The sequence below is a fragment of the Capricornis sumatraensis genome, chromosome 8 (genome assembly GCF_032405125.1).
Source record: "Capricornis sumatraensis isolate serow.1 chromosome 8, serow.2, whole genome shotgun sequence".
In the NCBI taxonomy this organism is placed as follows: Eukaryota; Metazoa; Chordata; class Mammalia; order Artiodactyla; family Bovidae; genus Capricornis; species Capricornis sumatraensis.
The window spans coordinates 63969819-63995184 of record NC_091076.1 but is presented as its reverse complement, the minus strand read 5'-3'; the positions used below and the strand labels follow the sequence as shown (position 1 = coordinate 63995184).

Sequence of the window (25366 nt, the reverse complement as noted above, 5' to 3'; positions counted from 1 at the left end):
TTTAGGCAGCCTGTGTATTTCATCTTCTAAAATATAACTATATTTATGCAAACATATGTAAAGTATATTATCCCATAAACTCTATAGCTATGCATATGGCTGTGCATATTATGGCAGTCTGAGAGTATGAAATTTAAAACTCCAGATGATTTTCATAAGTAATACCTATTAGTGAACACAGTTTGCCTTTTGAAACTTTTCATCTGTGATTCAGATAAGAAGCATCACAGTTGAATTGGAAGATGGAAATACAATTTGTTGTGTATTTCTGTACATGCATAATGGGTGAGGACCGATTTCTTAGACGGAAATCCATGTTTTAAGGTAACTCGAGTTGCACTGCACTTTCTCTGCTATTTGCTCCTTGTGAACTCGGCCCCCTGTGATAGAATGTTTTCATTCAAACACTTTCCGTTTCTCTTGTCTCACATCCAGAAGAGATCACCTATGTTCTCCCCTGATAGCACATTTCGGTCACGACTGTATTTAGGCTCCTGACACCTTCAGTTTCACTGTAGGTGGATGGCCTCTGGACCTTCTTTTCATGAAGGAGGTTGTGAGGAAGTTTAGAAATCAGAAGCCCCTACCATGGGACTCATCAGTGACCCATTGCCATTCTTGAGAATCCTGGTAATCTTTGACACCCAGAGATTAAAACCCTTCTTTGGCTTGTACTGAGAGACTCAGAAGTCATCCAATTTGTAGCATTTTTTAGCAGTGGGAGCGCTTGGTTGTAGTTGGCAGGCCAGAATGAGCTATAAATAAATAAAACCCCTACAGCTCTTGCTTCCTTCATTCAAGGGAGTCTGCTGATAAGATGCAAGCATCTGGCAGAAGGGAAGATTCTCAGCACGTTTAAGTGCTTACCATCGTGCTTTCTGGTATCCATGGCTCAGCTTCTGGTCTCTGCTGCGTTATTTTGGCACTCTAGACTCATAAGCTTGGAGAGTCGAGTTTAAAACTCTCAATATATCATTAAGGTAGCCCAAGGTCCCTTCTTGTCAAGGAGGACAAGCTGATTCCAGGCGGAAGGAAAAGCGGATTCCTGGGCACCTGTAAATCCCTGTAGTTTTGTGCTGTGGATTTGTAGCTAATTATACAGCAGGCAATAGTAATGTGTTGTAGCTCTGTTGGCAGACTCGTTTCAGAAAGAGCAGAACCTTCCAACAGAGCAAAGAAGGGGCTTGGAAGGGGGCTGCCGATGAATGAAGCAGTGATCATTTTACTGTAAACGAAAGCTCTGCCATGGAATTGGGGCATCTGAACAGCAAGGAGGTGGTCAGGGAGACGCCAACAGAAATACATGGTTCAGATGTGTTTTACAGCTCCTGATTCGGATTCTTCTGCAGAAACATGTTCACGCAAGGAGGCCACCACTGGTCACAGGCAGTCAAATTGTTCTTTCTCCTATGGTACTGCTGTTAGTTAGTAGGTTATTCGGCCAACCTCTTCTGATTCTGCTTTACTGCCTGATTTCAAAAGATTTTCCTTATCCTGGCTCTGAATCACAGCTTGGTATGACCACTGCTTGTTTGCATGTATCCCCAATCATTTTCCTATAGGGTCTCCTTTTCTTCCCCCTACAAGTTAGAAGGCAGAAGAATCGGGAACATTTTTATATGATAAAAGATTTATGTAGGGCCAGCTCAAATTCAGCAAAATGAAATTCAGCTGGAAGGGATGGTAAAAGGCTCTGAGAACTTGTGACTGCCAGAGAAGTCAGTGTTCCTTAAATAAAGAGGATTCAGCCAGCCGGCAGCAACTCTGACTTTGCATTCATATTGAAGCAGGCTCTCCAGCCATCCTAGGCAGGCAGATCAATAAAATCAGAGGTGACTTAATGCTGAGCACCTCAGCATTCAAAGGATTTCTCTTGTCCTCCTTTAAATTTAGTCTATATCGATGTGGAATGCTAACCTCTGGAGTCTGGATTCTGATTTATGACACTTTATTTAGCAATGTCCTTGGAAAACATCCCCTTTGATTTCTCAGTTACCACATCTGTAAAATGGAGCTAATCTCCTAGAAGGAAAATGATTTTAATATTTTTCAAAACATAGTGAGTGAAGATTCATCATCTTCAGTTCTCTGAAGACCTAAACAGCAAATATCTTACAAATTAATTTATACTCTTTTTTTTTTCATATTTGAGAATGCAGTTGATTGCCCTATCAGAGATTGAGCAATTTGGTTTTTTTTGCATGATGAGAATGCAGTGAAATGTGGCAGATTTTATTTTATTTTCAGCTATATAAATGGAATATTTGACTCGTATACAATCTCCATGTTGGTGGTTGATTTCTGTGCAGACCACTGATCGACCGTTCTGGTGTATCACAATAGTGTGCAGTATGCCACATCGGTCATTTTCTTAAATTGATCAAGTAGCCCCTATATAGAGTAACAAAATGTATAAATGATTGTTATGGACACGGCTAAGTGTTTACTCTGTAGTAAAGAGTTTAACCTTCCCTGCTTATCTCCCCAACAGCCCCACAGATTCTTATTCTACCAAAGGGGATAAACTGACTCTAAACTTACCTCCTACATGATCGATTTGAGGCCGGTCCTTTAAAGACTGGAGATGTTGGGAGTTTTGTTCTTACCCCATACTGCGTAGATGGTGCCCGATTCTATAACAAAGCAGCAGGGGGCTCCCTGTGCAAGCTAGCGGATTGCTGATAGAGAAGGGCTGTCTTTTTGTTGGTGGCGTTCTTTTCAATTCAGGCCTTTTTCTGCTGAAAACTTGGCCCTCATCTTGGGAAGGACTCCCTAAGGGATTCCAGTAGAGAGCCACAGAAGCAGTGAGACCATCTTATTAGTGTAAGAAATTGGTTAACAGTTGAGAGAGATTACCCTGGTTTCTGAATCCCCGAACTCTGGATGTGAAGGAGCCTAAGATGCTTTGTTTGTAGGGTCCTTCTTTCTGAACTGAAGTTTATCGTTTAGAGCCTGTGCAGGTGGCCTTTTTCTTGAGAATCCTTTATATCTTAAAAGGAAGACTTTCCTATATTCTCATTAGCATTTCCTATTAGTTTTCTGCTTCTGCTCTAGAACCCACGAGTGCTTGTTGTTTGCTGATGAGGACCAAGTACATGATAACGAAGGACCTCTTGTAAAATGAAACCCCTTCCCCCTAAGAGAGACTGAAAGAATCCAAAGAGCAAAGGTGCGGGTTTTTGCACTCAGAGGTTGCTCTTGCTGCCTTAGGAATCCGCTCTGTGATACAGGTTTGATGCAAAGAGCATCGCTACTCACAAATCACGCGAGGTATACAGTTTGTGTGCAGTGATATGTCACCACTCTTTATTTATATGGCCAGCTCAGTCTATTCTGCTCCTTTCACTGCCGTGGAAAGTGCATCATTTTCCTCCCTCTCTCCTCCTTCCCACATATCATCAGCACCACCCACTCTGTTCTGCCCATTAAGTCCTCTGTGTGCCAGAAAACCCCAACAATGATTAAATGCTGATAAAAGAGTGTTAGAAGGTTAAGATATCAACCAATCAACCCCCTTACAGGACTCCTAAATTGTGGGTGGTGAGTGTAACTTTTCCCTTTTACCATTGAAAATAAGGGCTTTTATTGGGGTTTTTTTGGTTTGTTTGTTTGTTTCAGTCGAGGAAATGACTGATGTCAAATTAAAGGGTGAGAAAAGCATTGGTGGTAAAGACCAAAGAGAATGCAAGAGACTTGCTTCACAGTTCCCATTCTTATCCTAGTGTTCCTCTCATGGTTCAGAAGCATTCTCTATCAGGAAATTCTAGGGCTTGCCAAATTTAGGTAAGGCTGTATTCATGGAAGGCCCAGAGATTTTAAATGTTTAAATGTCATGATTGCCCTAAATTAATTTTGTTTGAAAAAATATTAATTTGTAATAGTTTATACTAGTCTAATCAGGGAGTCATTAATCATCACCTTCCTGCAAAATTTTAGCTTTAAGCTCCTATAGCACAGAATACCTGTCTTTCCTACACCACCCCCCTCCCACCCCGCCCCCGCCCCCCCCCCCCACTCTACAGGAGTGGAGTGAAAGAGAACTAGAAAAGGTGCTTGGAAACCCAGATTCCTGGTGTCTTTTCTTTAGAGGACAGTTTTTAGGTTCCTCACACATCCTAGAAGATCAGTTAATGAGGGAAAGGCTGTGGCGTCAACTTCTCTGAACCTCCTTATGGCATTTTTAGTAAAACAGGGACAAGTAAGATGCTCTCAGAATCTTATCGAGAATTATACCTCATGTTGAAGCTTAAGATAATATACCATATTATACAGCTTCAGTTAATTTTCATGAGCCTGTCTTTTATCTTTACTCTGCATTATTTTTGGTAATAGAGCTATTAAAAAAAAGTGGTAAATACACTTTGACCCTTTCCATCAACAGCTGCTGTGGTAAGGTAGGTCAGCCTCTTTGGAGGCACCCAGTGGGTAGAAGCGTAATGAGCACTTAACTATGTCTGCTGAAGGACAGAGCCGCCACACTGGGACTCTTCACGACGGGTCTGTATCTGCTCTGACAGTTCTTTTATTGTGGCTTTCCCTAACCTCTCGGTGACTAACTGTGGTTGTTTAATTACAGAGGGAACATCCCCACGCTAAACAGGTACCGTATATTTAGTTTTTTTCCAATTAAAAGCCTCTTTTTTTGTAACTTAGTGAAACCAGGAGAAAAAAATAACACTTCACTTGACAAGCTAATATGTTATCTTTCTGCTCGGAGGTCCTGAGCTCCCCTCTGGACATACTAAACTATACTTTCTGTTTGGAAAACATGTCTTCAGCTTTTCTCCAGCCGTTCAAAAAGCAACACTCAAAAAGTATGGAACAGCTCCTGTCTAGCTGTGGACAACAGGGGAATGAATCACCTGTCCGATGTTCAGCTTTGCTGTAAACATCTTTTGCTAAGTTCCCTGTCTAGTTTGGGGCTTTCATAGGAGAAACCCTTATGGTCACTCCTGTCCTGGCAAACTGTTCCTCAGTTTTCCAATTTTTTAGTTTCTTCTAATTTGCACCTCCTTCTTGAGGAACGCACAGGCAGAAATAGCTGATTTCATGTTTTATCAGTTTGTTAGCTGTTTTTCTAAAGTGTTAATGATGCTATGCAAGTCAAGTTTTATCTCAGACCTGTAATGAATTTAAGACTGGAAGAGTGTATCTAAAGTTTTGATGTGTGTAACCCTGTGAAGACGTTTCCAGACTGATATAACACAGAGTGGTACTTTTAATAAGTTGAGTTCCTTCTGCTCCTGAACCCAGCAAGGCAACACAATGCAAGTTTGAGAGGACAGTAATTTTGATTGGAATTCACCGAGTGCTCAAGTTGGTGTTGAGCTCTTTGTAGATGACCAGCAGTACACTGAAATATGTACAGACTTTTGTTTATTTTGTGCCTCCCCCTTTAAATATTAAGTGATCAAAACTGGTTATAGCTTTTAGTTTGGATGGGGAGAGGAAAGGGAGTGCTTCTGTTTGGTCCTCTTGTCTGCTCTTGGAGGGTAGTCTTGCTTCATTCCTGCCTGCCTTTGGCTGTCCAGGCCCAAGAGCATAGTACCGGGGAAAACAGAAATGTGGGTATTTCCCATGGGGTCTCAGTTGAGCGATAAAGATGCTTAACCCCATGCTTGCCACAAACACAACCTGTTAGCAACTTCAGGAATTCCTTTTAAGGGTTATCTGGACTCTTTTTCCTGTCTAACACCAGGCAGGTAGAAAAGATACAATGCCTCACAAACTTGCTCCTTAACTAAATACATTTGGTGATCCTAGAAAAGAGGATGATAGCATTTCTGAGTTTGTACAGCTCTGAATCCCAGTTTCTGGTGAACACCATGTGTAAGACTTGCTTGCCATGTGCTTCGTCTGTCTGTTTCATCCATGGTATCAGTGGTTTCCTCTCCCACTCTACCTTCTAGTCCTTGGTAGTGTCAGAAGATGAAGCACTTTTTCATAGTCAAGGAAATAAAAACCTGGAGTGTCAGTCTCTATAGTCTGTGTGAGCAACAGTCCCATTTATAAAAAATTCCATTGCCATTTATATTTGCAACAGAGTATATTATATTTGCAACAGAGTATTTGCAACAATATATACCCATATCTGGAGTCCACCTTGCTGGCTGTCTTGCGCCCTGCAGTACTGCAGGTGGTGCATTTGGAGATTTTTGAGCAGCTCCCCAAAGTTCAGGTGCCATTGCCGCGCTCTGAACTTGCTTCAGCTCAGTATGCCGGTAACATGTGTCAGGCAAGTCCTAGAGGCACCCTTTAGTGTGGTCCTCCCTAAGAGGCTGTCCTGATGGGCTGGGCATCACTACACTGTACAGCGGTATCTGTCAGTACACACTGCTGAGGCACATCAAGGAACATCCAGATTCATTATGTTTCTAGATCGAACAGATCCATTCCCTTGGAACATCTCCAACACATGTTGGTCCTGCTTACACATACTTTGAGACTCATGCTCTGCCCTTTTGTACTTCACTGGGATGAATTAAGGGCTTTTACTGATGATATGCTTACTTTGGTATAGAAATGTTTAAATATAAAAAAGGCAATTTGGCAAAACTGTTTCTCTTTCAAAAAGGGAGGAGCTATGACCCTTATGACTACTCTTCCCATCAGCCCAGTAAAGGAAAAGATAGATACCTCAGTAAAGTCCCTTTTATAGACTGCGACTTGCTTCTCTCTGATGAAACATGGGGGTTTTTTTTGTGTTTTTTTAAAATAATGATTCACTAAACCATTCCAGATGACTTAGAGTTGTTGTTGTACATGTGGATATCTATCTGTGAATCCTTAATCTATTACAGTTTCTAGAGAAAAATACCTCCAGTGTTGCCTAGCTACCACTCACTTGGCTGGCTTACTTCCTTTTAAAAGAGAGGATGGTTTGGGGAAGGGGAAGATGCAAGATGGTTTTTCACCCCTATGTGCCCTTCATTCACTAGATATGTCATGATGTCAGTGTGTGAAAACCACCATGTTATTATTCCTTAGGTTTTTACGTGGAGAAATTTACGGGGTGGTAAAAATACTGTTTGTGTGGAGAGAAAATCCCAAGGCAAGGGTTAATGTGCATCTAGTAACATGGGCTTCTCCATAGTGGGTCAGAAACCAAGCCTGCGCTCTGCCCCCTGACCCTGCCTCACCTCTCTCCCCGCTCCGTCTCTCTGTTGTGGCTCTCCCAGTCCTTGCTCCTGCCCTCCTTGTCTAACACACTCGGTTGAATTACCATTTAGAATGTCCTTCTCCTCCAACCTCAACCACTACGGCATGACCCACGTAGCCAGTGTCAGCGACGTGCTGCTGGACAACGCGTTCACTCCGCCGTGTCAGCGGATGGGCGGGATGGTCTCTTTTCGGACCTTTGAAGATTTTGTCAGGTAAGACATCTCAGATTTCTGTGGAGTGAATAGAGGCTCCCAGACTAGCCACAAGCCAGCTAAGGAGATGTAGCCCGCGCTGTTACATGCCCCCGGAGAGGTATCTGCCCTTCCTTTCCACCCTCCCGTGCAGACCCTACAAGCCTCTGCTTATTATATGGGTCTGGTCAGAAAAAAAGGAACAAACAAAAACCATCTTTTCCTCAATAGCTAGTAGAAGAAGCTGTCTGCTCTGTGATGAGTGAAATGTCAGGAGAAATTAAACACAACACTAGAGTGAGCCCCACCAGAGACGATACATCTTTTGATTAAATGCATTCAGCATCTATCTCTTGATGTATACTGATGCATTACCCTAGGGGGAGGGGTAATTACATTGGTCTGTCACTGCTCTAGTCCCAGGCTCTTTCTGTTACTTTAAGACCGATGATGACAGCAATGCTCGTAGCTTACATATGAAAAACAAACAAAAAACACAACAGAAAAGCTTGAGCTTGTTCTTTTTTTAAAATAGAAAATATATATGGTTTATGAAAGTTTAAACCATCCATCCTCCTAATTTCTGCCACATGGTAGAAATTCTGCACGTCCTCTCTAGCCACTGGTGATTCTGTTCAGTTGACTGCTCAGCACGCGGTAGGACAGATGATTCTTTTAGACAGAGCTGGCCTGCCACTTCGGGTTTCTGCCCCTTTTCATGGTGGGTGTTTCTTTGGTATTTGGTATATTTCAGGATCTTTGATGAAGTGATGGGCTGCTTCTGTGATTCCCCACCCCAAAGCCCGACATTCCCTGAGGCAGGTCACACGTCTCTGTATGATGAAGACAAGGTACGGTGTCCCCTTTGGGAGAATGCTTTTCCTCTTCAGATACGGAACTTGTACTGTATATTCTCTCTCTCTTAAACATTTATTTATTTAAATTTTTATCTTTTTGGCTGCAGTGGGTCTTAGTTGTGGCACGTGGGCTTAGTTGTTCCGAGGCCTATAGGATCTTAGTTCCCCAACCAGGGATCAAACCCATGTTCCCTGCATTGCAAGATGGATTCTAAACCTCTGAACCACCAGGGAAGTCCCCTGTGTACTCGCTTTATTATTATTACTTAATTGTATATACCTCATTTAAGTATTTTTGGAAACAGAACATAAATTCTAACGTAAAAACAAAAATAACTGAATTAACCATGGAATCCATAGTGTAGAATGAACTCGGCTGTATGCTCTGCAGCTGCCTCTGGGTCTCTGAATATTGCTTCAAAGACTTGAGCTCTAGTTGCTTTAACTCTTGATCATGGATGGCTTGTATGTTTGCAGAGCAGTGCTTTTGTATTTTCAATGAATGGTGGGCTTCAGGTAGCAGAAGAAAATAGGCATTTTGTTTAAAATTTTGTCCTTCCATTAAACCCTTCTTTCCATTTCTCAGTAAACACTTGGTCCTGGTTTTTCCCTACCAGGTTATTTTCCCATAATGGTTTGAGCCTTCCTCTGTTTGACAAATTGTTAGGAAATAATAGGAAAAAACCAACAACATGGGAATATGTTCAGATAGCTTCTTTTCCTCCTTTTCCTTTACATTATCTGAAGAAATGTTGCAAATGGTTTCATTCCCATTTTATCGGTGAAAAGGTTGAGACAATGGTCTTCAAGTTCATAGCAAGTTAGGATTTGGGGCCACCTCTAATGCCTTTGCCGCCTTATTGTTTAAAAGTTAGGTGGCTTTAATCTCCATTGTGGGTGTTGACAATGGTTTCATTTTCTTATTCGTACAAGTGGGCAACCCAAACATATTCTGGGAAGGGGGGGCATGTCTCTTTTCCTAGTATCATACCAAGTACTGTAACTTTTCTCTGCCCCCGTCTTAGCTAGCCTCCTGAGTGCTTTGTGTCATATTCTTGGGTTACAGGTCCCCAGGGATGAACCAATTCACATTTTGAATGTGGCTATCAAAACAGACTGTGACATCGAGGATGACAGTCTAGCAGCTATGTTCCGAGAGTTTACCCAGCAAAACGTAAGTCTTCATGTGGGTGGACACTGGCGATGGCCCCTTTCCTGCAGCCTGTGTGACATATCCATCCTTTTCTCAATTGCTGTTTATAAGGCCTTATCACTGATAATGGCTGTGTCTTTGACATAGTTCTGCCTCTAGGGGTAAAATTCCAAAGGGATTTAATAGTTTGAAATATATATCTTTTTTATGTCAAGAAGTATAGAACTTAAATATTCAAAATGTTTTAAGGAAGAGAAGTTATATTGCTGGATCTTTTCCAGAGCTCCAGTCTTGAACTTCACCTGCTGAATTTCCTCTGATGACTTAACCACACATGTCAAGGCCCAAGCTCCCCTCATGCTCCCTCTATGTCTTTCCCTCTCAGCCCTGAAAATATCAGTTATAGTTCCATCCTCCTTTCAATTTTATGTCACCTGGGTATCTTGTGTTGACATCACACTCCATAGTCAAGGCCTGAATTCCCATCGTTTTCCTTCACATCTTCTGATTCTCACATCCCCCACCAAAAAACTAAACAGGAACAAAAATAACCTCAAGTAACCAAGCCCTTTGTCCCCAGTCATTCAGAAATCATTGACTTCTTTCTCTGGCTTGCAGTTCCCTTATTCTACCCCTCCCTCCCTGCCCGTTCCTTCCTCCTTTCGCTTCCAACCCCCTTCTTTTCAGTTTTTTAATTCCCACTACCATCTCTCTAGTTTAGACCCCTCCTCACCTCATTCCTGAGACATCGTGACAGGTTTGCTTCTGATCCTCACACGTCCCCTCCAGATAGTCTCCATTCTACTGACTGGCACAAAAATAAATGTCCACGGTGCCCCCTTGCACTCAACAGTGATTCTCTCTACCTTCCGGACACCTCCTTGCCTTACTGTTTAACATTAGCCTGTTAATGAAGGCCCACAGTCTAGCCTTTGCTGTTCCGTGAGAAGACCCAGGTCTTTGTCTCATCTACCTTGTCTGCGTGCTCTCTTCAACTCCCCTTATCTGGAATGTTTTCTACTTTTTTTCCTTCTTCCTTCCCTCCTTCCTGTCTCCCCCTCCCCCTTTCTATCTAAACCCTGCTTGTTTTAAGAACTGTCACCAATTTTCCCTTTTATGAGGACTTCTCTGTGTAGCCTTAACTAAGATGTATTTTCCTCCCTTGGATTTCTAGTTGGTCAATATAAATTGATTAACAATAGTAATACTTTTAATTTTGAAAGACCATCTGTATAAATTTTTTAACTTATTAACACCTTACTACAATCCCATGGGGTTAGATTAATCAGGAATTATTCCAACTATACATGTGGGGAAAAGCTCAAGCTCAGAGAGGTTAAGGCACTTTAATCACCAGCTGGTAGGTGATAGAGAAAAAAAAACTAGAGTTTAAGGCTTTTATACCAGCTCTAGGGGGCACAGATCTAGGTACTTTAATAAATAATACATTCAGATGCTTGTAGTGTAAGGTTCAAAATGATTGTCTGTGCTGTGCGATAGATGCCAATGTACCCTTCCTCAGCTGCCCTTCCCTACCATGTGTGCTCTCTGAATGGAAAGCATCTAGCCCGTAGTGCTTGTCATAAGGAACTCAATAGATTTTTTTATTTTTTGGCCACACCTGGTGGCATGTGGGATATTAGTTCCCCAACCAGGGATTGAACCCACATCCACTGCATTGGAAACATGGCATCTTAACCACTGGACCATCAGTGATGTCCGATAGATTTTTAAAAATCCAACAGTGTAAACAATTAGTGCCATAGGTGTTCACATCCTGTCATGCTAATGGTCAATACCTAGGAAAAGATGGTAATTTGTTCTTAATGTGTGTCCTAGCATTTTCCCCACGATGCTTTCGCAGCACGTGAACTGGAATGCAGGGCTGTAGTGCGGAAAGGTCCTTCCAGAGAAGTCAAAGTCGGAGGCCACGCCTGGGAATTTTTCTCTGGAGGAGAAATCTGCCTCCTGTCTTGCCTTTGACTTGTGCGTGATTGCATAAAATTGACCTGAGACCAGTGGCCAGGGAGTCGGGGAGAGTCCTAGTATTGTGCTTGGCTGCTGGTGCTGGTGCTTGGTGAAGTAATCTGTCAGAGTTTCTTCCCAGGTTTTGAGCACTAATTCCCCACATTTGATTGTTTCAGCCTCCACTTAGGCTTTTTATTACAATCAGATCAAAGTGTTGTATGTCAGCACACACTGATTTAAAGAGGCAGTTTCTCCATTTTCACTATGTTTATTTGTAACATTAAGTGATGATAAGAAATTTTCTTTTTTCCTTGACTGGCCTTGTAAACTGAGGCACAGAGAAACCCAGAATCTTTGCCTGTGGCTGTTCAGTAGGGAAAGGGTAGACTATGTCAACAGTCCAAGAGAAGCTATGTATCACGTACCGTGCTTATCCAGGAATATTGAACATTTTCGCCTACTTGTTTTGAAAAAAAAAATGAAAAGGAAACAAAAACAGTTAAAAAAAAAAGCTGAAGTGATAACTAGTTTTGTTTTTCACTTCATAATCATGCTTCTAGCAGTTTAGAAAAAGTTTTTTTTTTAAAGCACACATTAAACTATCAAATAGGTTGATCCAAATTGTCCAAATAATCTTCTAGTCCCAGCATGTCTTTTTTTCTCTCATAGAAATTAGGATCATATATTTGTAAATGACTTGTGGAGGAGATTGAAGCAGTCAGTGTAAATGGAGTTTCTCCAGGTGCTGACGCCTAATCGCTGGGTAATAGCTGTGGACTTGCTGTGAGCCCCGCATTATTACAATGTAATCAGAATCCTGTTGCTCTGCTGTTATTGTTAGCCACTTGTGGAATTTTTAAAGCAATAACAATTTTGATTTTAAATCATGGCATTATTAAAGTTATTTTCTTCCCTTGCCGGAACATAGCTATTGATGCTTATCTTCGAAGGAGTTGGCTGTAGTGGAATTCTTTGTTGGTGTCAGAAGAAATGTTTCCATACCTTGGCGTACAGAATCAGAGAACCACCACTGCCACACCCCACCTTATTATTCCTCCCTTTTCTCCTCTTCTCCCTCCCCTTCTCCCGCCGTCCCTTCCTCCTTTTTTCCCTTCCTTCCTCCCTTTCTTTTCTTATTGTAGTATCAACACTTGGTTATTTACACTAGTGAGTACGATGCCCATACCAATCATTTTTAAATGTAGTTAAGCCCAAATTTATTTATATTTGATCTAGGAATTTATTATTAGGAAATTAATTTTTTCTACTTTTGCTTATGCTGTTGATTAGTTTTGTTACTAAAAATTGCCATAATAAAAATGGAAAAATAAGAGGAAATGGCCCAGGGATGTGCTTATTTATAGGGGCATCCAGTTTGGATTTAAAATACATATATTATCAAGAAAGTTAAGAATTGGTTTATGAATATATTTCTCAGTTAGAGTTAAGCAAAGTGTATGATCAAAGTAAAGTCCAGATGTGAGTTGTGAAAGTCGGCATGGTTTTTCTGTTGGTGTTATTCATGTATGTTTTCAGGTCATCCAACAAGTGGGATTGCTTTTCTGCTTGTTGCCGGGTAGCCCCTCTTTATTAGGGACCTTTAAGAGCATCTCTTTTACTTAGTTCATTCATCTGTTGCTTTGTCCCTGCCTTTTGAGATGAGTGAGCAGGACAGACTATAGGAAGGCTTAGAGCCCAAGGCCCAAGACTCACAGAAGGAACTGTTTTGAAACTGCTAGTCTCTGTTGACTACTTTTTTTTTGTTGTTTTAACATTTTTTTTTTTTACCACGGTGTTTTTGTCATTTTATTTATTTTTAATTGAAGGATAATTACAGTATCGGTTTCTGCCATACATCAATATAGATCAGCCATAGGTACACATATGTCCGCTCTCTCTAGAGCCTCCCTCCCACCTCCCACCTCAGCCCATATCATCTTATTTTTATTTGTTTATTTATTTATTTTTTAGGCCTTGTCTTGAGGCATGTAGGGTTTCCCTGGTGGCTCAGACTAAAAAAGCTGCCTGTAATGCAGGAGACCCAGATTCAGTCCCTGGGTTGCAAAGATCCCCTGAAGAAGGGAACAGCAACCCACTCCAGTATCCTTGCCTGAAGGAAAACCATGGACAAAAAAAAAAAGCCATGGACAGAGGAACCTGGCAGGCTGTAGTCCTTGGGGTTGCAAAGAGTCGAATACAACTGAGTGTCTTACACACACATGAGGCATGTGGAATCTTAGTACCCCAACCAGGGATCAAACCCGTGCCCCTGTTTTGGGAGTGTGGAGTCTTAACCACTGACTTCCAAGGAAGTCCCTGTTGACTTCTAATATACTGCTTGCCTATGCCAAGCAGAAATATGAATAATCACTGAATTTAAATGCCCATTAGACATTGTTTTTAACAACTTTTAAACAGAATCCTTTAAAAAATGCCTCCATATAAAATAAGGAGGAAATGTTTTAGAATTAATAAGGTTAGAATTTGTTAGGTTGAATTCCAGGAATACTGTATCAGATGATAGGTGATGTCTATAGTCTAAATAACAATTTAGGATTTAAGTTTCCTGTTTTGTGGAAGTTTCTTATTTTTCCTCTACCTGATTTCATTTAGCTTCTGTATCAGTCTTGTTCTTCATATTTCAATACATGCCCAACAGTGCAGTTTCTGTAAGCAGAAAATGTGTTACTGTCTACCTTGATATGTATGAGTCCTTAGAGAATTTAGATGACCCCATATGACCCTTTCTTCTCCACAGAGTTCTCTTCCCATTTCATCCAGATCAATATATAAAACCTATTCTGTAAGACTCATTCCAAGAAGCCAGGTTGAGACTTATTTATTTGCAAGTTTGAAGGTGCCAAGTCAAGATATAGATATCCAAAAAGAATGCTTAGCCCAATCAGGGCCTTCTGAGGACTGAATAGGCTAACGTTTAGGATGAATGGTGATCTCATGTATCTTCTGTTTTTACATGTTTGTTTGTAGAAAGCTACCCTGGTTGAACATGGGATCCGACGCCTTACTTTCCTGGTTGCACAAAAGGTATTGGCATGTGAATTATGTACCTCCGTAATATTTCTTATGCTGCTGCTAGAACTTTAAAAGTAAAAAATGGAATTATAACCATACACTTACTTGTAGAATTTATGTAAAGGAATAACTGTTTCAGTATAAATTTAATCAAGAAAACCATTAGTTTGTCATCTCCTTTTACTCAGTTCTTTTAAAATTTTATTTCTAATTGCCTTCTGCTTTTTTTTCCCTTCCTTTATGTCTTTCATTTGCAAGGATTTCAGGAAACAGGTCAACTATGAAGTGGATCAGAGATTTCATGTAAGTAAGAGAAACTGTGATGAAAGATCACTTACTGTTTTATCTGTTAGCTGCTGGTTATTTTTAGAAGGGCTGGTCTGATATTTGGTTCCTCTACTTTGAAAAAGTATTAGAATGGGTATTCAGGTCTTCTACAGAGGATTCAGACTAAAGGCTTCCCCCCCCCCCTTTTTTTCCCCATATAATGAATTCTCAGTGTATCTCTGAGAAATAGTTAAGAGTGAGCACATGCATTTATCGAAATGAATAAGGTAGAAGCAGGCGCTAACTAGTAATTTCTTCTGTGCACACAGTGAATCAGTAATCAAAGACTGCCACTCGTACTTGAGGTCTTGACTTCTACCGAAGATAGATTCAGATTCTATTATTGAGATCTGCCAGTTCTGAAGAACAGTCATTTATTATTTAAAATGCTTTAACAGAGCCCAAGTTAGTGTTTTTGTCTTATGTTAATTCTACGAGGAAGAAAGAAATAAAAATTAAGTTGCTGATTCTCCCATGTAACCAAATTGACTATTAATATTTATGAGTTTAAAATTTTTACTGAAAAATGTGAATAAAGAGAATTCACTAAATAGCCTGGTATCTGAACCATGGTGTATTTGTGTATGAGCATACTGAGTATCATTATAGTGAGAGGTCAAAAATCCAGTTTGCAGTCAGGATGTCATTTTCTCAAAGGGCTGAATGTAGTCAAAATATTTCTTTAAAAATTCCTCCTGATATGGTGAAGTAAGATTCCAAAGGATATTTTCGAAGTCTTAGTGTTTCTGATGAGAATTTTATTTTGTTTTTAGCAATCAAGATAATTAAGTTAGTTTTCAAGCCCTGCTCACTTGTTTGTAATGAAGGTAGCACTTGGGATGCTGCAAAGGACTTCCTAAACTCAAAGACCTGTGTGTGGGTGGGTTTTATTGCCCCTTTGTTTGTTAGGTCTCTTAACACTTGACATTCTCTTTTCCATTCCACAGTTCACCTTGTTGGTCTAGTCTATAGAGAAACGAGAGCCTAGCCTGCAGGCTAAAGAGCTAGGATTTTCTGAAACGCTTTAGGAAATGTTGTGGACTCCACAATTCCCCTGTGTTATTGATGTCAGGAAATCAAGCAGAGTGCAGATATATATCAATCAATAACTGTAGATAGGAGATAGGAGGCAGTGGAGAAGTATGAGGAGCTTAAAGAGAACCCCGGGGCTTTAGGAAGAAAAATCAGGAGCTTAGAGAATAAAATTGATACTTGGGGATAGAGTATGAGAATCTGCGAATAAATACTGTGGCTGGTAGATGCTGATCAGAACTCAGGTAGACATGCCAGAGCCAGGCCCTGGATTTAGAAAAAGTATCGGGCGAGGTTCTTAAGCGCTAATCTAATTTGTTCTTTCAATACTGATTTTGGAATATATTTTATTCTGAGGAGTAACACTGAATTTGTACAGTTGTTTTCCTTTTTCCTTAGAGTCTTCATGTCTATTGCATACTAACTGGTTTTCTATAATCAGCATTCTATGATAAAACCCTCCACTGAATTTTTTTTTAAAGGCCAAAGCAATTAATTGTCATGGACTTTTTTTGGGACACTTTCTTATCATTGAATCTACATCTTGTCCTAGAAAACATCTAACAGCTTTAAAACATTTTTTTTCACCCTGCTCTCTTAATATTTCCAGATTTCAGTTGAATAGAGACATGTATAAGCAAGATCTGCTTGGAAATGAGCCCAGCAGGTGGTCTTCCTGATCATTCATTGTCCAGTTTCCATTTATACTGGCATGAAGTGGGAAATCAGTTAAATTGTCCAGTGACTTGATCTGTGATAAGTGTAGTAAACGTAGCTTTAGGATGCAGAGAACATGAAGGTTCAGGTATGGACTGGATTTTCCCTGAAGAATTGGGTGGCAGAGGAGTTGGGGTGTTTTTATGCTAGGCCCCTGAGACATGATTAGCAATTACGCAGCGGGCAAGGGTGACTATTACTGAACTCTGGCCAGGATCTGCCATAGCCAGGAAGCCCTGGCAGGAGTTGTACGAATCCCGGGCTCACCGTCATGCCGCTGCTCCAAGCTCCTCCGCTGGTGGTGGCTTGAAGGACGCTTGGCCTCTGTCGTGTCATCTGATGTGCGCTTGCCCCTAGTTAGTGTGGTGTGAAAAAGAGGAAGCTTTCTGGGAGAGTTAGTGATGAATCCCTTGATCTCTCCGGCTTCCTGGTAATCCACTGTTATGTATGCAGCCTCCCCTGCTCTGCACTGTAAAATCCCCATATTATTGAGAAGAGGAGACACGTGTGGGAGGGCGCAAGGAGAGGAGGAAGGTTACCATGTTTGGTTCAAGAACAACATGGCTGTTGTGGAAGGAGGCAGCCATTCTGTTCCGTAGTCGTCATCTCGTGGGCTCCTTCAGGACTAGAACATTGCTGGGTGGAGGTTCCTACAGAGTGTGGATATTAGGTGTTTATTCACATGGCAGCAAAGGCTGGAATTATTTCCAGTATTGTTTCATCAACACAGTCCCCGGAGATCTGTCCACCAGAATGTCTGCTGATGCCTAAGTGTCTTGGCTCTACATGGAGACCATTCTTCTGAGCAGGCAGTAGTCACCAACATTAAGGAGTCTTGGTGTTTGAGTCTGTTTCCATAATCATCTAATTAAAGCAAATACCCATAATGAGACTTTGACTATCAATGCTTAACATTGATATTTAAACAGGAAGTTTGAGGAAAAGCAAGTCTATCCTTGTAAATATCTTCTTCATATTAAAAAAAAAAAATTGAGGCCTTGAAAGCAAAAGAAGACTCTGAATTTCTATATTAAGTTGCTGTTCTCCAGTTTTAGGGAGTACGAAGTCTCTGTTCGTTTCATGCATATTCAGATCTAGAATTCCAAAAAGTGCGGCAGAAGATGCTGTTTAATTCTAACATAAGTCGTGTACTTTAAGAAGCTTTGCATATTTTTTTTCCAGCAAAGTTTTGTTAAGGATGCTAAAATGCGTGTTTCTCAGATCTTTTCTTATACTTGGCTGCCCAAACAGAGCATTAGGTCCAGAAACCATGATGAGATTCTAAATCAGATTTCCACCTGTAGTTTCCTTTTGTTTCTTGTTTGTAAGATTTCGTGAGATTTTAAAAAATTCTGCTGTAAATCACCTAGGAGATAATTGCAGTTTTACTGATTTTTATGTGAGTGACTCCCACTTTAAATGTTTTGGATTGTTTTCGCCTGAAGGAAGAGCCCACTATCGAAAACAGTTATCATGGTTAGTAGTTCATTTCTTTTAAAAAAAAATTGATATGTCAATTATATCTCAATAAAGCTAGAAAAAAATTGGCAGTTCTGTTAGCTAGTGGATCAACTATTAGTTTTTCAGGAGGTTTGGTTTGAGTTTTTGTTTTAATTACAGCCTATATAATTAGTTCTCAGCATGTTGAGGTAAAAGAGAATTGCACCAGCAAGCTTCCCATTTCTTCATCTCATTAGGTTCTTAACACGATTATTAGTATCATAATCAGCTATGATGTTTTCTGTTGCAGGTTTTCACATTCTCTGATTTGCAGGGTGTCTTGATTGGCTAATTTAGGCAAATTATTTTGATTGTCTTGATGATGGTTGGCTGATTAGAACACAGCAGGGGTATAATTTCTTCCAGAGAAACGTTGCATTCTTTTGTTTTTTGGTACCAGAACACTAAGAGGGTTTTTCTTTGTGTACATTCAATTATGATATTTGCCCATAACACTAGTAGAATGCCTAGAAAGCAATTACATTAGTGACGGAATAAGCTTGAATGCCGTTAGTGGAAAAATTGGCTGTATGAGGATGTGGTAGGATGAAGGAATTTACTAAAACTATAATCAGACTTTGGGATTTCTTCTTTTCTGTGTTTTCTGTATTTCTGTGACTTTTGAGTGAAAAAAAAAAAAAACGCAATTTTCTACAAAAGTCTTTCCCTGTCTTAGAGAATTGCTCATTAATCCTGGTTTACCATTGCATGGAATTTCGTGCCATCTCCTATTCTGAATGCTTTGTGCTTAGTGAGGACCTCACTGTGGAACTAAAAATTTATTCTAAAGTTTAAGAACATTTGTTCACGTCCTCTCATCTTTTGCATAAATGGTATACTAAGTAACTATTTTAGGTAACGAATTAATTAAAGTTAAGGAGGAATTGAAGAGTATGTGATTAAAAGATTGTATGATTACTTTCCTTGACTTTTCTTTCAGAAAAATCTCATGGAAGGACTTTGTTACCCTTCTTTTTTGACTCATGTTACTTTTTAGCTAATGCTCTGAAAGCCATACCTCTTGAGAATAAAACCAAAACTAGACTGTATCAAGCCTGGAGCATGAAATCTACTGACAATTTGGCTCAACATCTTCCTGCTTAACCTTGAAGTCATCCCCATGCTCTTCACTGTCGTTCAGGGGAATTAGAGAATTATTTAGGACAAAACATCATCAGTGAAAGATCAGTGCTGTGTAAAATCCACTTTCAAAGGGCTTTTGAAGACCCACGCCTGGACAAGTGGTTTGCTGGCCTTGCTAAACAAGCTCCTAGAAGCTATTTCCCAGTTAAAATGCCAAGGAAAATGTAAAAAGATTTATTAACTGAGCAAGTTCTAGTTAAAGTGAAGTGTAAGACCTATGGAAAGTATTCAAGAAGTTTTCCATAAATTTAAGAACCATGAATTTTGCCTTTTTTTTTCTTTTTTTCCCTTAAAGCCTTAATTTCATTTTCTGGGGTTTTTTGGTTTTTGTCTCAGAAACAAACATGGTTCTTGAAAGAGAAGTCCTCTAAATAAGGAATTTGGACTAAAAAGAAGAATAGATAGGTAACATCCTATACTTGCTAGGTAGAGATGAAATAGCACGGGCTCTAGCGTTAGACCCAAGTTCCCCTTCCAGGGTCATAATAATTGGGATTGACATATATACACTAACAATACTATGTATGAAATGGATAACTAATGAGAACCTACTCTGTAGCACAGGGAACTCTCCCCAGTGCTCTGTGCTGAACTAAATGGGAAGGAATTCCAAAAAAGAGGGGATATATGTATATGTACAACTGATTCACTTTGCCATACAGTAGAAACTAATACAATATTGCATAGCAACTATACAACAATAAAAACTTATTAAAAAAAAAAAGCACTACTCTTCCAGAGAGGTTGTTGAGAGCATTCAACGGTCAACCCATGAGAGCACCTGGCACCCGCAAGGCTTTCAGTTCACATCTCCTTCATGGTTCCTGAAGTTCACTGAGGGGTATTTAGGCAGCCAGTCCTGGTCTCTCTGCCTTGTACCGATAAGTGTTTGATTACATTGCGCTCATAATGAAGAAGATGCCTTAATGAAACCTCCTATGGAGGCAAATAGTAATGACTTGATTCCAACACTGCCAGTAGAGCTTCCCATCCGAGAAACAGGGGTATTTGGTGTTAATAAGTTAAATTTCAGAAACTAATGGACTCTGCTAATTGAATTCATCTTTGTTAATTAATAAGGTTCTAGTTAATTGGTCGCTTTCTTGGGTAATGCCCTGCAAAAGAGCAGTGAGACCTAATGATCGCACGTTCTCTAGTTCCACCCTGTGCTTTCCTAGACATAGAGGGCTACTGACCAAAGTAACATCTCACATTTTTCTTTGTCTTGAAATGTTATTGTTTAAACCTTTGAAATTATCGACTTGAGAGTGAATGAGGGGGGGAAAAAAGCGTGGATTGGGGATGCTATGTTCTCTGGTGAGTTACACTGTGAGTTTCTTAAGGAGAAACTTGGGAAATCAATCCGGTAACTACTATTGCAGGGCTGCAGTATAACAATGCGTTGGTCTTATGTGCCAGTTTCTGCCATGGGTAGCAGCCAAGAAGACGTTTTCCACTTGGGAGATGAAAAAAATACCATTTTTCCCCCTAGAAGAGGGTAGCTATTAGTTGGGTTAGTATTGTGGTGGTTCTCAAATTTAAATGGGGTCAAAGTGATGGTTACCCAGAGGATCATTCATTTTCTCCAGACTAAGCTTAGATAAGGATTGTGTTTTCTAGGCAACTGTCTTCTAGATGCTTGACTGTTTCTCTACCCTGTGTTTATCCCCCAAAGAGTCGGTCGTATCTATGAAAGACTGACACATTTTCCTTCCTTCTTTAATGCAGAGAGAATTTCCTAAATTTTTCACGTTCCGAGCAAGAGATAAGGTAAGGACTGATTTTTTTTCCTCTTTTTTTTTTTTAATCTTTGTTTTTTTCCTTAAAAGCCCAAGAGTAGTATATCTATGCCGTATGTTCTTACCATTCTTCTTTCTCTAATTGAACTTATACTTCCCTTTGTCTTACATATGTCTTTGAACGAAACAAGGTTCCCTTCCAAAAGAGTTTGGTTCAGGAAACACTGTAATGTCCTGACCTACCAAAGACAGTGATAACTTTCAAAATCATCCATTAGTAATGATGTACTATGAAAGGACTACTATAGTTAGTTGGATTATTCTTGTCACCCACAGACACTTCATTTATCAAGGCTTGTTTGTGTGCATTTTTCAATTTTAAAATATAGAATTTCAGACCACATTGGTTTCTTCTTATTACTAGCTTATGTTTTTGGCTTTCTCTCTCCATTTACTCTATGGAGATGTACTCTAAATATGTCTGGCTTCAGCAAAACACAGAGTAAATGAATGTAAATGCAGTTTTAAAAAAATATGAATAATTATGCATGGATACAGGATATTCCATAGCCAAATACCTATTTTTCAATATTATATAACGTTTGTCTTCCTGTGTCCTTTTTCACTCTGCCAGAATGGTAAGAGTGTGAGACATGGACCCTGCCCATACGTGTTTTAGATGAGTTGGATAAAACGAAAACACTGATATGTGAAGTAGAGAGTAATGTGAAGTAGTTTGGTTAATTGTTAAAAAAAAATGAACTATGAAGACTTGAAATGCTACAGGAGTTCTGAGGGAATAGATGGGGGTTTTTTGTTTGTTTTTAATGGAGAGCATCACCAGTTGTAAAAGTATAAATGATGAAAGCTTACAAAGTAAACAGGGCCTCTAGTGCCTAATCTTACATCAGTTATCGCAGTTTCCTTGTATGTAGCTTCTCTTTTTTTCCCCTTTGGTTCATTGGCACAACATGGCTTATGTTTCTTTTTTAAGCATTTCCTTTATATACAATTTCATAATAAAATTTTGTAACTGTCTCTTATAAGCTGTTCTTTCCTCCAATTCCTGTATTCAGTTTGAGGAAGATCGTATCTATCGTCACCTGGAGCCTGCCCTAGCTTTCCAGTTGGAGCTGAACCGGATGAGAAATTTTGACCTTACTGCCATCCCATGTGCCAATCACAAGATGCACTTGTATCTCGGGGCAGCCAAGGTGGAAGTGGGCACAGAAGTGACAGACTACAGGTTCTTTGTCCGTGCGATCATCAGGCATTCTGATCTGGTCACCAAGGTGGGTGCTGTACTTTCTTCTTTTTTTCTTGGGCGGGGGTGCTATGCCACTCAGCTTGCAGTATGTTAGTTCCCTGACCAGGGATCGAACCTATGCCCACTGCAGTAGAAGCACAGAGTCCTAGCCACTGGGCCACCAGAGAAGACCCCGGGTGCTGTACTTTAATGGAAAGTTATCTCTGAGGGAAGGGACAGAGACACAGCCATGATTCAAAATCAGGTCTTCCTCCTGAATCAAGGCTCTTGTTCTCTGTCATCCTGTTGTCCAATATCCACCAGAAGCCTAAGAGTCACTACTCTCCCAGAGGTAAATATTCCGTGCAATAAAAGGGCTTTATTTCCCCCTTTCATTTGATTTTTCTTGGTAACGGAAGCATGATAGTACTTGCTTGAGAGAAGAAAAAGCATGCGAACAGAAAAACCACAGGGAAGTTTGGGTGACGATAGAGTATAAAATGAAAAGTTAGAGATGACTCCATGGGAAACCTGTCTAAAAGTGGGGGTGCTTTCTGTACACAGCTGGTATGTGACTTGTTCCTGCATCCCATAGCCATAACCTTTCTGCGACTTTTCCGCTCTAAACAGATTTCCTTTCTACGCTGCTCTGTCTGGCAGTTGTGACCCTACTAGGGTTGCAGCTCTGGGGGTGCCCAGGATCTCCACTTATTGTAAGAAAATGGTACCGAACAGGCAGGAGGAATGGCTGGTGGGAACTCTCTATCTGACCCTTGCTAGCCCCTGCTGCCTGAGGTTTTTGGGCTGACCCCAGGAAGAAAGATATATAACATCTACATAACAGCCTTATGACTTGTTGGGTTGGCCAAAATCCAAACAAACTTTTTGGCCAACCCTATAAAACATTAATGTTGATGGTGATTTTCTTTCCTGCATAGGAAGCTTCCTTTGAGTATCTACAGAATGAAGGGGAGCGGCTCCTCCTGGAAGCCATGGATGAGCTGGAAGTCGCCTTTAACAATACAAATGTCCGGACCGACTGCAACCACATCTTCCTCAACTTTGTTCCTACAGTCATCATGGACCCATCGAAGGTACATTCCTCTGTAGCTTTGCACCCAGCACCTGCCAGCACAGCAGAGAGAGTCATTCTTATTTGTTTGCACTTGGACCTGGAAACAGGTACTTTCTTGGTCAGCTGACTGAACCCTTGATCTTTAAAGTTTACAGAAAGCTTCTAGGACTGGGTTTCTGGGATGCTATCAAAAATTTGATATAACCATTGAAAGCATACCTCAAAACTGAAGGTGTCTCTTTGTTCTGCTATGAAGCTTTACTTCTCCACTACCTGCCTTTGAGTTTCTGCTGAAAAGCATGTGATGGTGTCTGACTCCCTTGCTGTAGTGATCTCTGAGTAAATAATCTTTAAACACAGTGATTTAAAAATTTTAAAAGCAATCATAATTTACCATGAGACTTAGCCGTGAATAGAAATTTCATAATCATACATTTTAACTTATGTTTTTAATTTATAATTATGTTTAATATACATTAATACATACATTTTAATGTAATCATTAAATATTAACTCATAGTTTTGTTTGCTTTCATAGATATAGTTTAAAAGTGTATCTAGTCCATTGTATTGCAGGAGATATAAGCCACTAAAAATCTTGTGATATAATTTGTATATAATTAAATACATCCATTTAAGTATAAGGTTTAAAACACTGAAGGTGGTTTGATGTTATCTTGATAGTCACTTATAAGCAGCACAAAAATGTAAAACTTCTTCCTCTTCTTCCATTGGTAACGGGATATTTTATGATTTTACCATGATAGCAGTCCTGTTTTGTTTAATTCCCTAGGATTTCTCATCTGGTATAACTAACTTTGCTATTCTTGAGCATTTTGGCAAAATTACTGCCTCTTTTTACTGGTCATCCAATGGCTTTTGAACAGTAATACACCTTTCCAAAGTGTCTAACCTATTTCTCTTTAGTATTTTTCTACAGAGGAAAATTTGGTTGATATGGAATTCCACACATAACAATGTATGGTTCCTTCCCTGAGGCTCTATTCTAAAATGCATTCCATATAATTTAAGGAAGGAAAGCAAAGTGACTCTGTACTTGACCTTTATCCCAGGTGTAATAAAGACGGGTTGCTCTCGTTTCCACTCCCTCTAACCTTTTTATGATATTGTGGAATTTGAATAGGAGAACCAGTATATTTGACTAGGAGAACCAATATATTTGAATAGGAGACCTCTTTCTCAAGAGTCATTGTAGGCATGGACTTTTGCTTTTTGAACTTAGTGTCTAAGACCCGAGAAATCATTTTCTACCTTTTTTTTCTTCTAGACTCGAACTACTGATTAGTTGCCTTGTCTGCCAGGAAAGCTGAGGTCAGGGCTACTTACTGAGTTTCACAAAGTCTCATTATTCGGTTTAAGCAAAGGATCTCTTGAGCGTCCTAGGATTGATGAAACTAGGAGAGTTAAAACGTGCCCTGGACACTCTGTCAGTATATATATTTGTAGATATGACTTAGCATTCCTCAATGAGTCTTTGCTGTCAGCCTCTCTGTTTCTACTCCAAATGCTCATATGCCCTAACTCTGTCTTTCTAATCATAGATAGCTGTCAATTTCCTGTATTTAGAAATTGTTGACTTTTGTTCCCTCAAAAAAAGAATGGATAGATATCTCTTGGTTAACAAGCAAGTGTGGGAATAGAGATGTTAACTCCTTGAAACTCGTTTTAACCTGAAATTCTTTGGAACAGAAATAAACTACAAGAGTGGCACATACTTCCAAAGAGTCACAATGAAGGATGGCATGAGATTTAAAAAAAAAATTCTCTAAGACGTTGAGAAAGCATTTTAGAGAGAGACTCATTTAAGAAAACATTGTTTTAAGTAGTATGTCTTAGCTGCCTGTAGCCATATTGGGAATAAAAAAATTCTTTTTTTGCGTTAGTATGTCAATAAGGAAAAATCACATCTAAGGCCGTTTGGTTAAAATAACTCACCAAACCCTAAAAATGAGGGCCACTAAGCTGCTTGGTACACAGGTAAGAAAAATGAGGGAACATTTGCCCCATCTCATTAAATCCTAGTTGGACTTAGCAGTGACCTAGCTTCAGAGCTCTGTTTAGAGAGAACATTCTAGCACCACCTACAAATTGCCTTTGTTTAATTTGTGCAATTTACCAAGAAACATATATTATAAAGTTTAATAAAATTGTATGGAAAAAAGCTCATGGTGATAATTGCTATGTTGATTTAAGGTCCTGAAAG

General features: G+C 39.9%; 1 protein-coding gene across 2 annotated transcripts in view; it reads left to right on the top strand.

Moving 5' to 3' along the window:
• Positions 1-25366, top strand: part of ACACA (acetyl-CoA carboxylase alpha) — a 214412-nt gene that overhangs the window by 90089 nt on the left and 98957 nt on the right. For both annotated transcript variants that reach the window (XM_068978814.1, XM_068978813.1), the window contains exons 28-36: positions 4577-4600; positions 7230-7373; positions 8107-8203; positions 9276-9383; positions 14319-14375; positions 14622-14666; positions 20811-20852; positions 21898-22113; positions 23006-23161. In XM_068978814.1, coding sequence (XP_068834915.1) covers positions 4577-4600; positions 7230-7373; positions 8107-8203; positions 9276-9383; positions 14319-14375; positions 14622-14666; positions 20811-20852; positions 21898-22113; positions 23006-23161 — 889 coding nt within the window. The remainder of the gene's footprint in view (positions 1-4576; positions 4601-7229; positions 7374-8106; positions 8204-9275; positions 9384-14318; positions 14376-14621; positions 14667-20810; positions 20853-21897; positions 22114-23005; positions 23162-25366) is intronic.